This window comes from Alligator mississippiensis, chromosome 12, assembly GCF_030867095.1.
Source record: "Alligator mississippiensis isolate rAllMis1 chromosome 12, rAllMis1, whole genome shotgun sequence".
Classification (NCBI taxonomy): Eukaryota; Metazoa; Chordata; order Crocodylia; family Alligatoridae; genus Alligator; species Alligator mississippiensis.
The window spans coordinates 61,960,878-61,973,588 of record NC_081835.1 but is presented as its reverse complement, the minus strand read 5'-3'; the positions used below and the strand labels follow the sequence as shown (position 1 = coordinate 61,973,588).

The 12,711-nt window shown below is 47.5% G+C and overlaps 1 protein-coding gene across 3 annotated transcripts in view; it reads right to left on the bottom strand.

Moving 5' to 3' along the window:
• The window catches only part of RXRA (retinoid X receptor alpha), a 194,199-nt gene that overhangs the window by 30,684 nt on the left and 150,804 nt on the right, over positions 1–12,711 (bottom strand). For 2 of the 3 annotated variants that reach the window (XM_006261956.4, NM_001317143.1), the window contains 1 exon segment: positions 3,490–3,659. In XM_006261956.4, the coding sequence (XP_006262018.1) occupies positions 3,490–3,659 (170 nt within the window). 3 annotated transcript variants of the gene reach the window in all.

Genomic DNA, 12,711 nt, shown 5'->3' with positions numbered 1-12,711 from the left:
ACAAATGTCACCTCATTGACAGAAGCCGCTCAACAATAATAGGGCATTTCAACAAGCCTCCCACCTCTATTGAGATGCACTACACATCCTTGTTCGCAGTAATGCGTGTTGAATTATGCAGCAACCGGCTTTCAATTTGCTACGAGAAGCTGGGAGAGACACGGTGCCAGATGAAGCCATTTATTTTAGCTCCCTCTCTGGGGTTTGTTTTCACGTCGGCACAACTCGCGCTACAACTCCCCTAAAGAGTTTTTTAATCCTGATCGCCGTCACGGGCTTGTCCAAGCCGAGGCCCCAGCACTAACCAAAGCACCGCTGTCCCGCTCCTCCCTCTGGGAAAGCCAACCGCTGCTCGAGGGCGATCAGAAATCTCTGCTGTTTGCTTAATGTGGCATCAAATGCCTGCCTGGGAACCACTGAGTGCAATATTAGATGGACCCTTCTATGCAGCATGCAAACATTGCAATGCACCTGGGGATTTCTCTTTAAGGGGGAGAGAGTCATTGCATCCTCAGTCCTCCCACTCCAATGTCCTTTACATTTTTTTTTTTTGCTAGCATTGCTGTACACTGTGAAACCTTTGCTATGCTCCATCCAAAATATCTTCAATTCACTGCTCAGTTCTGAGAAATGCCTACTAGAATATGGGGAAGGGAAGGGGAGGCATCCATTGGAAAACAGGCTGCAGACTAATACTGCATTATCCCAGGCCCTGAAACACAGATCTGTCTGAACCCAGATGTCAATGAATTTCAGGTGTGTTTTCAGCTTCACAGACAAATTAAAAGACACCTGGCTCCTTGTATAGAATTGCCAAGCATAATAAGCTAACAAGGGCACCTCTGAAACTTAAGACCTGAGTGACTCTATCTGCCTCTGAGCTCCAGACAAATTAGCATTGTTTGGAGCAAGTTTAAGCAACTCTGGCTTGGAGTATATAATCTGCATGCTTCTTGCAATTAGAAGCAAAGACACGCTGTGGGCAAAGATATCGGGAGATCATTTGCCCAGCATCAACCCTCGCAGAAAAAGACTGAGGCAAAGAAAGGAGCTTAGAGAAACTGTGCCATCAATTCTAGGTGGAAAAACTACTTTATCAACAGCTTCCCATTGCAGAAGGAAACTATGAACAAGTGGGAGAGAACATGTAATTAGTGACAGCAGACAGGACTCGTTTTTAAATAAAGACCAAGAATTTCTGCAAAAAGCACTGTTATTCGGTATGGGCTCAGCCCTACAACACCTTTTGATATTAGGAATTAGCTCATGGCAGTCTCGGGCAGACCTTAACATGTTGCACATTGAATAGGAGACTCTTTATCTTTATCTTACAGGCATTGGTGTAACATGCCTCAGCACTGAAGTTACTCATTGTAACTCTGTAGGAAAGCAGCTCGTTGTCATGTGTAATAGGTATTATTCACCTGTGTGATAGGTATTCACCTGCCCTAAATACGGAGGACTGGCAAAGCTTAGCAAGAGTGAAGCTCTGCAAGTCTAGTGGACTTTCTACCCTAGCTTGAAATCATGCACCTTGTTTTTGGACAGATTAAACATGGGGCTCTCTTCTCCAAAGGGGCTGAATAAATTAAAATAAAGCAAACAGAAGTAGGAGGGAATACACCAGTTTCCCAAGTAAGGGTCAGTCTGTGCTCTCCATTATGGAATGGAGGAATGTGCTTTTTTAAGGTTAGACTAGTGCAAAAGGGTCTGATAGAGATGTACTGGTAGAAAACAATTCTTCCTTTATCCTCAATACTTCTCACCGCTCCCAAGGTCTCTGCCTTCTTCATTCTACCTACAATCCCAGCTCTTCTCCTCCCCTCTATTTTATCCTGCAGTTTCTTATATGGTCTCTTAAGTAAGGTACCCACAAGTTAGACTAAACCTTTATGAATGCATGATGAGCTGCAAAGCTAGATAACCTGGGCTTTCCCCACCACCAAACCTGCTACAATACATGGATTCTGAATGCATGCAGTTGACTATCTCACACTTGCAGTCTATTGTTTCAGAGACCTTTTATTTCTTGTCCAAATTGAACATTAAATCTCTTTATCAGCTACAACCGGTCCTACAAGCCTGACCATGAAGAGTCCCACCACTTCTCCCCCATCCCAGCACCAACAAGACTCTGAATAGTCTGGCCAGCTGCCCAGCATTTGGGATTTATATGCTTTAAGGCCCACCTCCTTACTCCCAAAAGAAACCATTCAGGCTAGGTACTTATTTTGGGGGTGGGGAGGTTTACCAAGCCATTCCACCTGGCTGGCTTGCCCATGTTAGGGGAAAGGTTCATAAGAAAAATCAAACTAAAAATTCTTAACTAATAGCAACTCAAGCAGCATAGATCAATAAGTAAAATGCCTCAAACTCCTTCTCCTCCCCTGGGTTTTCTATAATTAGAGCCTTCCAGTCCTCCAGCATCCCAATGCTCCCCTGGATATAACCCACAGCAGGGCTAGGAGTGGAGTCAGAAGCCTGGTTCTTTCCTTATAAATTTGCAAGAAATAGCCAGCTGCTTCCTTTAGAGAGCAATCATGCCCAGAGGAGCAAGGGATGAGACAGTAATGAAAGCAAAAGCCTTATATGCCCTATAAAGAAGGGGGAAAAAAGTGTTATTTCTAAAATTAGGGGGTTTTGAGCGGAGTGCTAGGTCATGTTTGGGGTACACACTAGATATTTACTGTTGTGACAGGGTTTCATAAAGAGCCAAACCTTTATCATATAGCAGGTTTGGTGGTGCTACAAACAAAGATCTAACCACTCCAGAAAAATGAGCGGGCTTAAAATCCAAACCTTCACCCAAGTTTTCTCCAATGCTGATGAAGGGTGTTTGTGCCCAAAAGCTTGTAATTAAGGATTTTTTTTTACAAAAATCTTGTTGGTCTCATAAAAGAGATCACCTCTACCACAAGTCCTGATTGCCTTTTCCTCTAGAGCAATACACCCTCCCCCTTCACCATGCATCTACACAACTTTGCAATTAGAAAACTCATACCCAGATTTTCCAGCTGGGATAGTTTTGCATTTAGCCAGAAAGCGGGGGTTTGGGGATCACTCGGAAGACAACCTCTTCAAGTCAAGGATTGTTTTAGATTGTGATGTGTTGTAGGGCTGACTGCATTACTGTAAAAGAAATTATGCTTTGTGCACTCTTCTAAATCTACCTATGCTTGCGCAGGCTTATCTTGGGTCCCTCCTTAAGTCACAGAAGCATATGGTTGCCATGTTATAGATGGGGAAAGTACATCATAGGGCATCTTACCTTTTCAGGCAAGGTCATCTAAGGAAGCTTATGCCAGGCATGGGACTAGAAGTTATACCTCCGAGTTGTAGACCTACTGCTCCAACAACACGCTGTCTTTTCCTCTAATCTACATGAGTCACCATGTTGATATTATGCAGGGCAGGGTGGCAGTGCTCAGGGTCTTATTCGCTATGTAGGCCCCACACAGATTGGGCTACAATGGGGGAGGTATTCCTTACCGAGCTGGGGGTCAAGCCCATGTTTGCTTCGATGTACGTCTCTGTCTTTGGCTCCACCGCCAGTTCGGCTTCCAAGATCTTCTCCACGGGCATGTCCTCGTTGGCGCTGCTTGTCGACTCCACCTCGTTCTCATTTCGATCTTTCCCCCTCTGCCTCTCCTCTTGCACAGCTGGAGACACGGATGCAAAGAAGAGGAGAAAACGTCAAGCTGTGGTTCCCAGCTAATGGAGCTGTGGTTTTATCACTGGGTTTTGGGAAGTCTCCGGGGAGCTGCAAGGCTTAGTAATCCTCAAAATCTAGAGGCGGTTTGGCCCTTGTGACCTCGGGTAACATGAACGACACTGCTAGGAAGGCAATCAAGTTCCCTTTGACTTTTAACCTTCTCCCTGAGAGGCTAGAGGGGACCCCGTCTGCTTGACCCCCCGCCGAGGACCACATTAAAACAACTGGGCTATGCATGCATCTCTGTGTAAAGCAGAAGCTTAAAGATATTTCTTCAGCTCTATCCTGGATTTCTCCTCCAACAGAGGCTGGGCAGCTGTAGGGAAGCCCCCTCCTTGGAAATAAACTTCTTAAAATGTTAAGGAGCTATGTATAAAGAGCCAAGGCAGGAATCAGATGCAACTGATGTGGCTGAGAGAAAAGAATGGGTGCCGAGAGAGGGGGACATATCGAAGAGGCTCCTGGACAGCAGGACAAAGAGTAAAAATAAATAAAATCAAAAGAAGAGGTTAGTCTGATGCAGGTGTCCACGTTGTCCAACTTTCTTTGGAGACCGTTGGAAATGCACTACCAACAAGGTGATAGAGGGGCTCTTCTCTGCTTTATTTCCACTGACAGGAGCAGCTGCTGTAAGGCTGCTGCTATCGCGCTTAAAATAGACACTGGACTCAGCTGAGATCATGGCTCTGTTGTGCCATTGCTATATGAGCCCCTAAGAAGAGAGGTTTTGCCCCAAAGAGTTTCCTGTTTAAACACATGAGGGAAGCAATGGCTAGGAGAAAGGGAGGGTTGTACCCATTATACAGATGGGCAACTGAGTCAGGAAGAGCTGAAGGGTCATGTCCAGCATTGCACAGCAAGTCACCGGCACATGGCTAGGACATGAATCCAAATCTTCTGAATCCCAGCCAAGTGCCCAAACCCTAGACAGCCTTTTTCCTTTCATGTAGGTCAATGATTTCTCTCTCACTACTCACTCGATGGGAATTTCCCTGTGCTCTCAAGCCTTTTCCATGTTGCCCAGGGCTCCTCTCACCTTGGATGCATGTTATCAGGCCAGACAGGAACTCCACCCAAGCAGTGACCCCCCGCTGTACATCCACACCCCGCCTTGAGCTCCATTTCCACTGAGCCACAAGTCTACTCTACAGTGGCGAGCTTTAAAATCCATCAGATGTCACAGTGAGTCATAACTTGTATTTAAATGCAAAACCCTCGCCCCCACCATGGTGGTGTGCTAACTAGAAAGGAAAAGAAACCGCCAGAGAATAGAAGATCTACTTAAGGACTGTAAAAATACACAGTCCAGCCTAAAAGTCACATGTACAGTAACAGAAAGGGACAGCCTCCAGCACTGACTGCTGCGTATCAAAGGAAGGAAAGCCAGCCCTCTAATTAAAAGCATTTCAGAAGTCCTTGTCTGTGGCCGTGCCTTCCCTGTTATGTGGGTCATCCCAAAATTAGAGCCAAGGCAGCCCCCGGGCCTTCCACAGACCGGCAAGGCTTTTTCCCCAAGGGAGTCCTGGGGAAGGTGGAGTATATGTCCTGTCTCTGATCCAACGGCATTGCCAGCCACGTAGCAGCACCTACCAGAGATGCAGAAACCAACGGCGTGTCTGGAATATGCCCCCCTGCTTTGCTGACAGAAGGGCACATCCTAGTTGCACGCTCCCTCCCAGGCCCCTGGGAATCTGGGTTTTTTCCGTCTCGGACCTTCCCCCGTTGACATGCCAAGTTCCTGCATGATGCCGTGTACTTCACTGAAAGATCCCTCTTCCCTTGAGAAAATCACTGTCTAGCAGGTGGCGTTCAGATCTGGGATACAGGATCCTCGCATAGTCCAATACTCAGTCTGACACAGATTTATTTTGTAACCCTGGGCTTGTTACTTAACCCTTGCCTCAGTTTCCCAAATCCTGTGCTGTCAGGGATCGTCTTACTTAACTCACAGAGGTGCACAGCTGTGATTTAGTTGAGATGCTTTGAACGGTCAAAATGTTCCCCAGGTGGCCATTAGTTATTACTACGAGCCCTCATCTGCTTTTGCAATATGGTGCACAGTTTTACCATGCAAATGCAGCATATTCATGTAACTAATTGCATCTGCTACTTTGCACCATAAAAATGGAAGAGACCTGGTTTTAATCATCTAATGGGTCTACTTCTCTGCACAGGACTGTTCCCAACACTGCCTTCTAGTTCATTCTAGTTTCGAAGGACTCGGGCAATGGAGCTTTCCACCCCTTGCCATCAGAAACTGGCTAAATGAATGCAGCTTTGTCCAGGATGTAATACGGTACTCTGTAAAAGCAGAGAAAACAGTACTTATTAACAATTACCCTAATGCATCACCTCTCTGCTGGATTGGAATCTGGTTATGTGACCTTAATGGAAAGTGGAAGGGTACAGAGATTTGTTCCACTGAAATCGGGGCTGTTTGTGATACAATAAGGCTTCTTAGATCAATGGTATTGGCACCATGACAAGTGCTAAAATAAAAGAATAATAAAAAAGCCATCTCTCCAAAGAAACACAGGAAATGCAAACACTAAGAAATTACCTTCTGGAACAACACCATCATATTGGACTTGTATTCATCCTAGTACAACTAGATCTTGCAGACACTTTACAAATGGATGCTTTACTTCCTGTCTTAAGCAGTTGTGTGCTTTGCAATGTATTATTAAGTAGCTGTCACCTCCCTGGCTGCAACGCGGTGGTGGGTGAAGTCATTCTTTTGTATGCATCGGTACATCTATCTATCACTGTACTTCCCAAGGAGCTTTAGGATCCCTGAAGATGCAAGGTGCTACATAAAAACTTGGTGTTCATTTTGCAAGCTCATCTAACATTATGAACTGCACCTGTTACATAGCTGAAGGCACAAGATTCTCTGACTGGGGTATTAGTGTCACATAGTGTGAAGTTGTCCAATGGCTTAGATCCATCTTCTTCTATGCTGAGGATCTGGACCTTGCCTGCTTTAAATTTTCCTGGTTTCTTTTATGGGCTAGCATGAAATTCTCAATATCCCCGCTTGGTTTTTTTTTCTCTCTCTTTCTTAATTGTCAGAAACCTAGACCTTTTTGCTGCTTGTAATATCAAGCTGTGGCTCTATACACAGAACTGGCCTCCTTCGCAGACAGTCTTTTGGGCATGTTTTATGAGCTAGACTAGTTACCGAATGACACCAAGTGAACCAAAACCCCAATCTAAAAACCTACGAGAAAAGCCAACTCTTGCCAAACGGGGTTTTATCAATGGCAGTGAGTTGTCCAGGAAGAGACTGTGAAAAGTCCTTTCTCTGAAAGCCACCATTACCAAGGGCTAGGTTAAATGCTTCACCTGGTGAAGTCCCTACATCAAGATCAGATGTCACTGCAAAAGCCAATCTCTCCGTCCACCAGAAGTTATTGGCACAATGAAGCAAACGCTGGGTGAAACTCTAGGGCTGCTTGTGTTATGCAGAAGGTGATTCTACAGCATCATTTCTGGTCACCTGTGACCCTTAAAACTGTGGATCCTGGCCCAAAACAACCTGCCCTCAATTCTGAGACGTTGCATACGCTGGGCGCATCTACACCTGTGCACTCGCTGCACAGCAACCGAAATTACTGTGCCGTACAGATACACATCTACACATGCACACCCACGCTGTGCAGTAAATATAGCGACTTACACTGACTTGAACATAAATCTGATACCTGCATCATGCAGGTATCAAATTTACACCCAATTAGTTACTGTGCAGTAAAGCATGTGTAGATGCCTTACTGCACAGTAACACTGTGTGTGTGGACTGACTTGGGACTAACTTGAGCTGCAAGTCAGTCCACACACAGCAGTAATGTGCTTGAGTGCCTGCACATGTAGATGCCAGCCTATTCCTGTTTACTGAGCAGTAACTTACTGTGCAGTAAATTTAAGCCGGCATAAACGCACGTGTAGACACGCCCACTGAGAGGGATCTGGAGAGAGCAAACCTGCAGAACATGATGAGATGTGGTAGCTTTTCAACAGGATTCACCAGTGACTTGCTGGTTATCAGCCACAGACTTCAAATGCAGAAGAGAGAGAAGGACAGATCTCAAATGTGACAGTTTCTAAAGGTTTGCTCCACAGGTGGCTGTTAGCGGCCAGTGAAGACCTGACTCGGATGGGTCTACTCAGCCCCAGGCTAAGTTCTCCAGGCAAAACCACTCCTGCCAGACTGGCAAGCCAAGGCAGGAGCACGCTGTGGGCAGAAGCAGAGTTGGCACAGTCTCCTGAAACATCTCTTGTCCAACACAAAAACAAAAACCCACGGGAAACTCCTAGTGATGCAATTTGCTGGTCCATCATCTCGGAGCTGCCACAATTGCATGGCTGTTTCTATGCCAGGGTCTGGTGGCAGAGCCATTAAATCATCTTGCTACAGCTCCAGCAGCATGAATGCCAGCCCTGCATATCGAAGGCCGGCTTGTGTTGACCCCGCTACAGACTAGTAGCTGGGCATTGAGGCTGGAGTATCAAATATGACTAGATATGGCTGCTTAGCGCATCACTCCCTTGTGTGCACTGGTTAGAAAACACGGAGTCTCTTAACTGTGCAACCTGTTTTGCTTGGGCAGATCTTTGACTTGGTTGCTGGTTGGTTTCAAATAGCAAAGATCCCTAATCTATAGATTTCCTCCACAGACACACACACAATATCACTGGTGTACATCTATCCCTAACTTCACCCCACAACTTAACTGATCCTGGGCTTCACCCTTCCCTCCCCTTCTCTCCCTGACCATAAGTAAAGGTCTAACACCAACGCAAAACAGTGGCTACAGTTCTCCCTGTTTCTACTCATAGATCCAGACATGTTACCTCCCTCCCCATCACGGAAAAGTTGCTTCATGCATCTGGAGAAAATAACAAGACAAAACTAGTGACACCATCTACTCCAGACTCTAGTGGATGCTTCTTATCCCACCGCTCTGCACCAGGAGCAGATCCTGTTCAGGAGAAACCCAAGACCAGAACAGCAACTAGGATTCACTTGCAAAACCTCATTTTCTTAATTTCTAACATCATCCGTGTTACTAGGCAAGAAGCCTTTGTGGGTAAATGTTTAGCTTTAAAGGGGATTTCTCCTCCCAGGGTCACTATGAAGTTCTGCAGAACCACAGCATAACAGAGCAGTGGAAGCCACAAAGCCACAAGGTCTGATGCAGTACGTTTTCCCTTTGGTGAAATGGCACTAACACATGAGCATGGGGAGAATTGCATCATTTATTGAGGTAGTAATGGGTCTGAAACTAGGAAACTTTGCTGAGATCATTAAGATCAATTGTGAGGGCACTTCTGGAAGGGGGTGGCCCACGGAGAGGTCTACTGGCAAAGCACAAGTGCCGAGGAAGAAGAGAGACGGTGCACAAGGGTGCTCTCCAGCCCTGCTTCCAAGGCAGCAGCCAGACAAGTCTGCCCTTCAGAGAGGCAGATGCGAGCCTGGATTTACTGGTATGCTCTGACGATGCAGAACAACTGTCAGCTTGGTTCGATCAGCCAGTATGAAACCGCTTTGGATCAGCAGATCTGGACTGTAACGGTGAACCTGCTCTGCTGTATTTATGCCAGCAACCGTAGCAGTAAAAGACCACAGGACACCATGTGCTGAAGGGATCCACAACCACCTTAGGGTTGCAACTCAGATGGTTTCTTGAAGGCTTGTGTGAGGCACTGACTGCCCTGGAACAGCTTGAGATGGCACGTCTGCACCGCTTGGTGTTTCTCCTGGTCAAGCTGCATGCCCAGAGAATGAGCAAAAGACCTCAGAAAACACCCTGCTCCATCCTACACATTGGGTAACAGGTCCAGGTGTGGCCACAAGTTCTCACCCCATGAGAATACAGTAAACCCCAACACCACCTCGGGCACGAATGCACTGCACTAAACTGGCCTCCATCCCAGTTCTGTGCATCATCTCCCACCGGCGCTTTTTAGGGCTCTGTGCTTCCATGTGATGGAAGGAGAGCTGCCGACTGGACAGCAAACACTTCTCCCAAGGCCTCAAAGCCCCTGGCAAAGGACAGAGGGTCAAACTGGACAAGGCCAATTCTAGTTCCCTCGGCGATGGCTTCCAGGGCAGTGCATCCCAGCAGCAATGGTGTGGTTCTCCTACACCTGCATAGTGGAAGGGCTTCCTGCACCGCTTAAAATTAATCTCCTGCCAAGCTCCTTCTTGCATGGCAGTGCACCAAGGCTGGAGAAGACTGGGTGTAGTTTGGGCTACAGGGGTGGGATCTGCTGCAACACAGCGCTGTCCTCTCTCCTGAGGACCTGAACCCAACTAAGCAGGAGGGGGTTTCTCCCACATTCACGCTGTGAGGCTCATGGAGACGTGCTGAGCTCTGAAGCAGCAAACGGGACCTGTCTGTCATCGCTGCCATGGTGACATGAAGATCAATTCCTCACGCTCCCAAGCTCTGCTATTGACTGGGGAGCTATTGCTTATCAATTCTGCGCCGGATGGTAAAGATCCATGGGCGCGTGTGTTAGCAAGCCACCCCCCTCCTGCTCCCCTGAGCCCTGAGTAAGGAAATCATTCAAGGACACTCGATAGAGCAGCGCACGCACATTTCTGGGGGGTCAATATTGCCAACAGAAAAATAAATATAAAAATAAATGGGAAGGGGCTCTTATGAAGCATAAAGGTAGAAGAGGGGCTCATTAACCTTGGGCCCTGTTGCCTTGGTGACCGCAATGAAGCTTTTGGTATCGTTGGTGCTCTGAATGCCCAAAGAAAAGGAGCTGCTTAGGATGCTGAGGGCAGGGAAGACGTCGCTACGGCTTGAACTTGCATGGAGAATTTGCAGCGCCTGCTCCATGAGGATCACAGCAGAGATGGTAAAAGGCCTGCCAGCCCAAGCCGTGCATCGTCTGCTGGTCACGGAGCGGTATTCAGCGTGGAGCAGTGGCCTTCGGTGCTGACAGCCTACTGATGACTAGGATCAGCGGGCAGAGCCCACTAGAGCAAAAGATCTGGCCTTTTTAGGGTAGGCAGAGGCCAGAGCAGAGACATCATCCTTCACAATGAACACAGATGAGGATGCTGGGGTGAGAAGGAAACCATAAAGTGCAATGCTAGTAATGCACCACCTAGTAATGCAAAGAGCCAAGGGATCCTCGGCCGGGCAAGCCCTGGAATTGAAGATGCAGGATCGCTAGCCCCACAGTCTTCCCTAAGCGGGGCACGGGCTTCCCAGTGCTATCTCAATCCTTACTCGCACAGACCATCTTGGAGCATGGGAGAGGAGCTGGATCTCCATCACCCCCCCCTGATATGGCCAAGGGACAAGCTCCTACTACTGGGGGTTCTGGGGGTGTCTCACTCCCTCCCTCCATTTTGCACGCTCCACCCAGCAGCTGGTAGGCAACTTGCTGATGCCTCCACAAGCCCTGCACCCATTGTTCTTCTTTGAATCATGCTCATTAAAAATAAAGAGGATATCGAATCTCTAGGTGTGCCCCGTCTTGGAGAAACCACAGCTGTAAAATGATGATCCGCTCCACACCCGCTCATAGCCTCTGAATGACTAACCTGTGGTTCAGGAGGTCAACGGGAGGATGTGGGAAGGAAAGAGGATTCCCAACAGAGCAGGGCAAGCCTGACGATGAGGGATGGCATCTCAGCCTTGGGGTGCACACGTTCCATACCACCGCGTCCTCATCTCCACCCACACCTTCTTGCCTTTCTTTCTCTCTCTTCCCACCAACTTGAGCTGCATCACCCAAACTCTTTCCAGTTGTGAGCTCTGCAGTACTTCATTTCTGCCATTACTCAACCTTGGGCAATACCCCTTCCCCATGCCTGGACAACCCTGGCAAGAGCAAACACTCATCCTGAGAAGGAAAGGAGATGGTCTGAAGGAAACACAGGTGTTTGACTGGGGTCCTATGCTTGTTTAGTCACAAAAATACCAAAAAAAAAGCCCCAAACCCAGCAAGGATAGGAAAGGAGACCTGGGGTTCTGCTACATTAGGAAGACAAGCAAATGGATGGATTATCATCATGCAATCTGGGATAAGAGTGCAAAGGAAAAGGAATTTGGTCGTGAGGAGAGGACTGCTAGTCATGAAGACTTGGGACCCTATTCTTGAGTCCGCTCCCCACTGGCCCCTGGGCTTGGGACAGGAAGAAAGGCAGCATGTGGCTGACAAAGTACATACAATACTGTACAGTTGGACTGGCTTCTTTTGGTTCGTCTTTTCAATAGAAATATTATAGAGATACAAACTTTGGCAGCTGCGTGGCAGCTTCTCAGGTAATATGGAAATGGGAATACCTTGTTCTTCCTGCCTTCCCAGAAGTCTTGTGGGCCGGGATGGATGATGCTCCATCCCTGTAACAGAATAAAATTTAGAAACAGAAATCATTACATCGTTTGGTTGTTGCCTTCTGCTGGTCTTGTCTTTACTTAGGTTGAACACAGTTGCTAAGTACCTGGTTTTGGGCACTTCCCCACTCGGGGAGTGGGTGGTGGGCATCTCCCTCCTTCGGAGGATGGGAAGGGGTGTGAAAGGACCGACTAATTCTCTAAACAGGTGTCATTCGTATAAGAAAGGCCGCATGAGAGTGTCACCGCCATGCTGGGTATTGACATCTCTCAGGATGGGAACACCTATGGGAGGCAAAAAGGTTGGGATGGGGATGGACTCTTGAGTCTAGACCAGACTGGGATCTCCTCAAAGCAACTGCAGGATGTCTCTCTCAGGCACGTGTGTATTTTTAATAACAAACATTATGGGGAAGGGTCTATGACTTGAAACCCTAGGCCAGAAACCACTGATCCAGCTCCTATCTTTTGTGGCTGGTTCTTTGTCTACAATCTGGCTGAGCCTCCCTGGACCCTGGGAAGGTTTTAGTTCTGGCTGCTGCATCTCATGCCTTTCTTCAGTGCTCGGCGCGTCTATCACGTACCTCCCAGGCAGATCCCGAGCCATCCTTCACCTTCCTCTGGGTGCAAGCCATA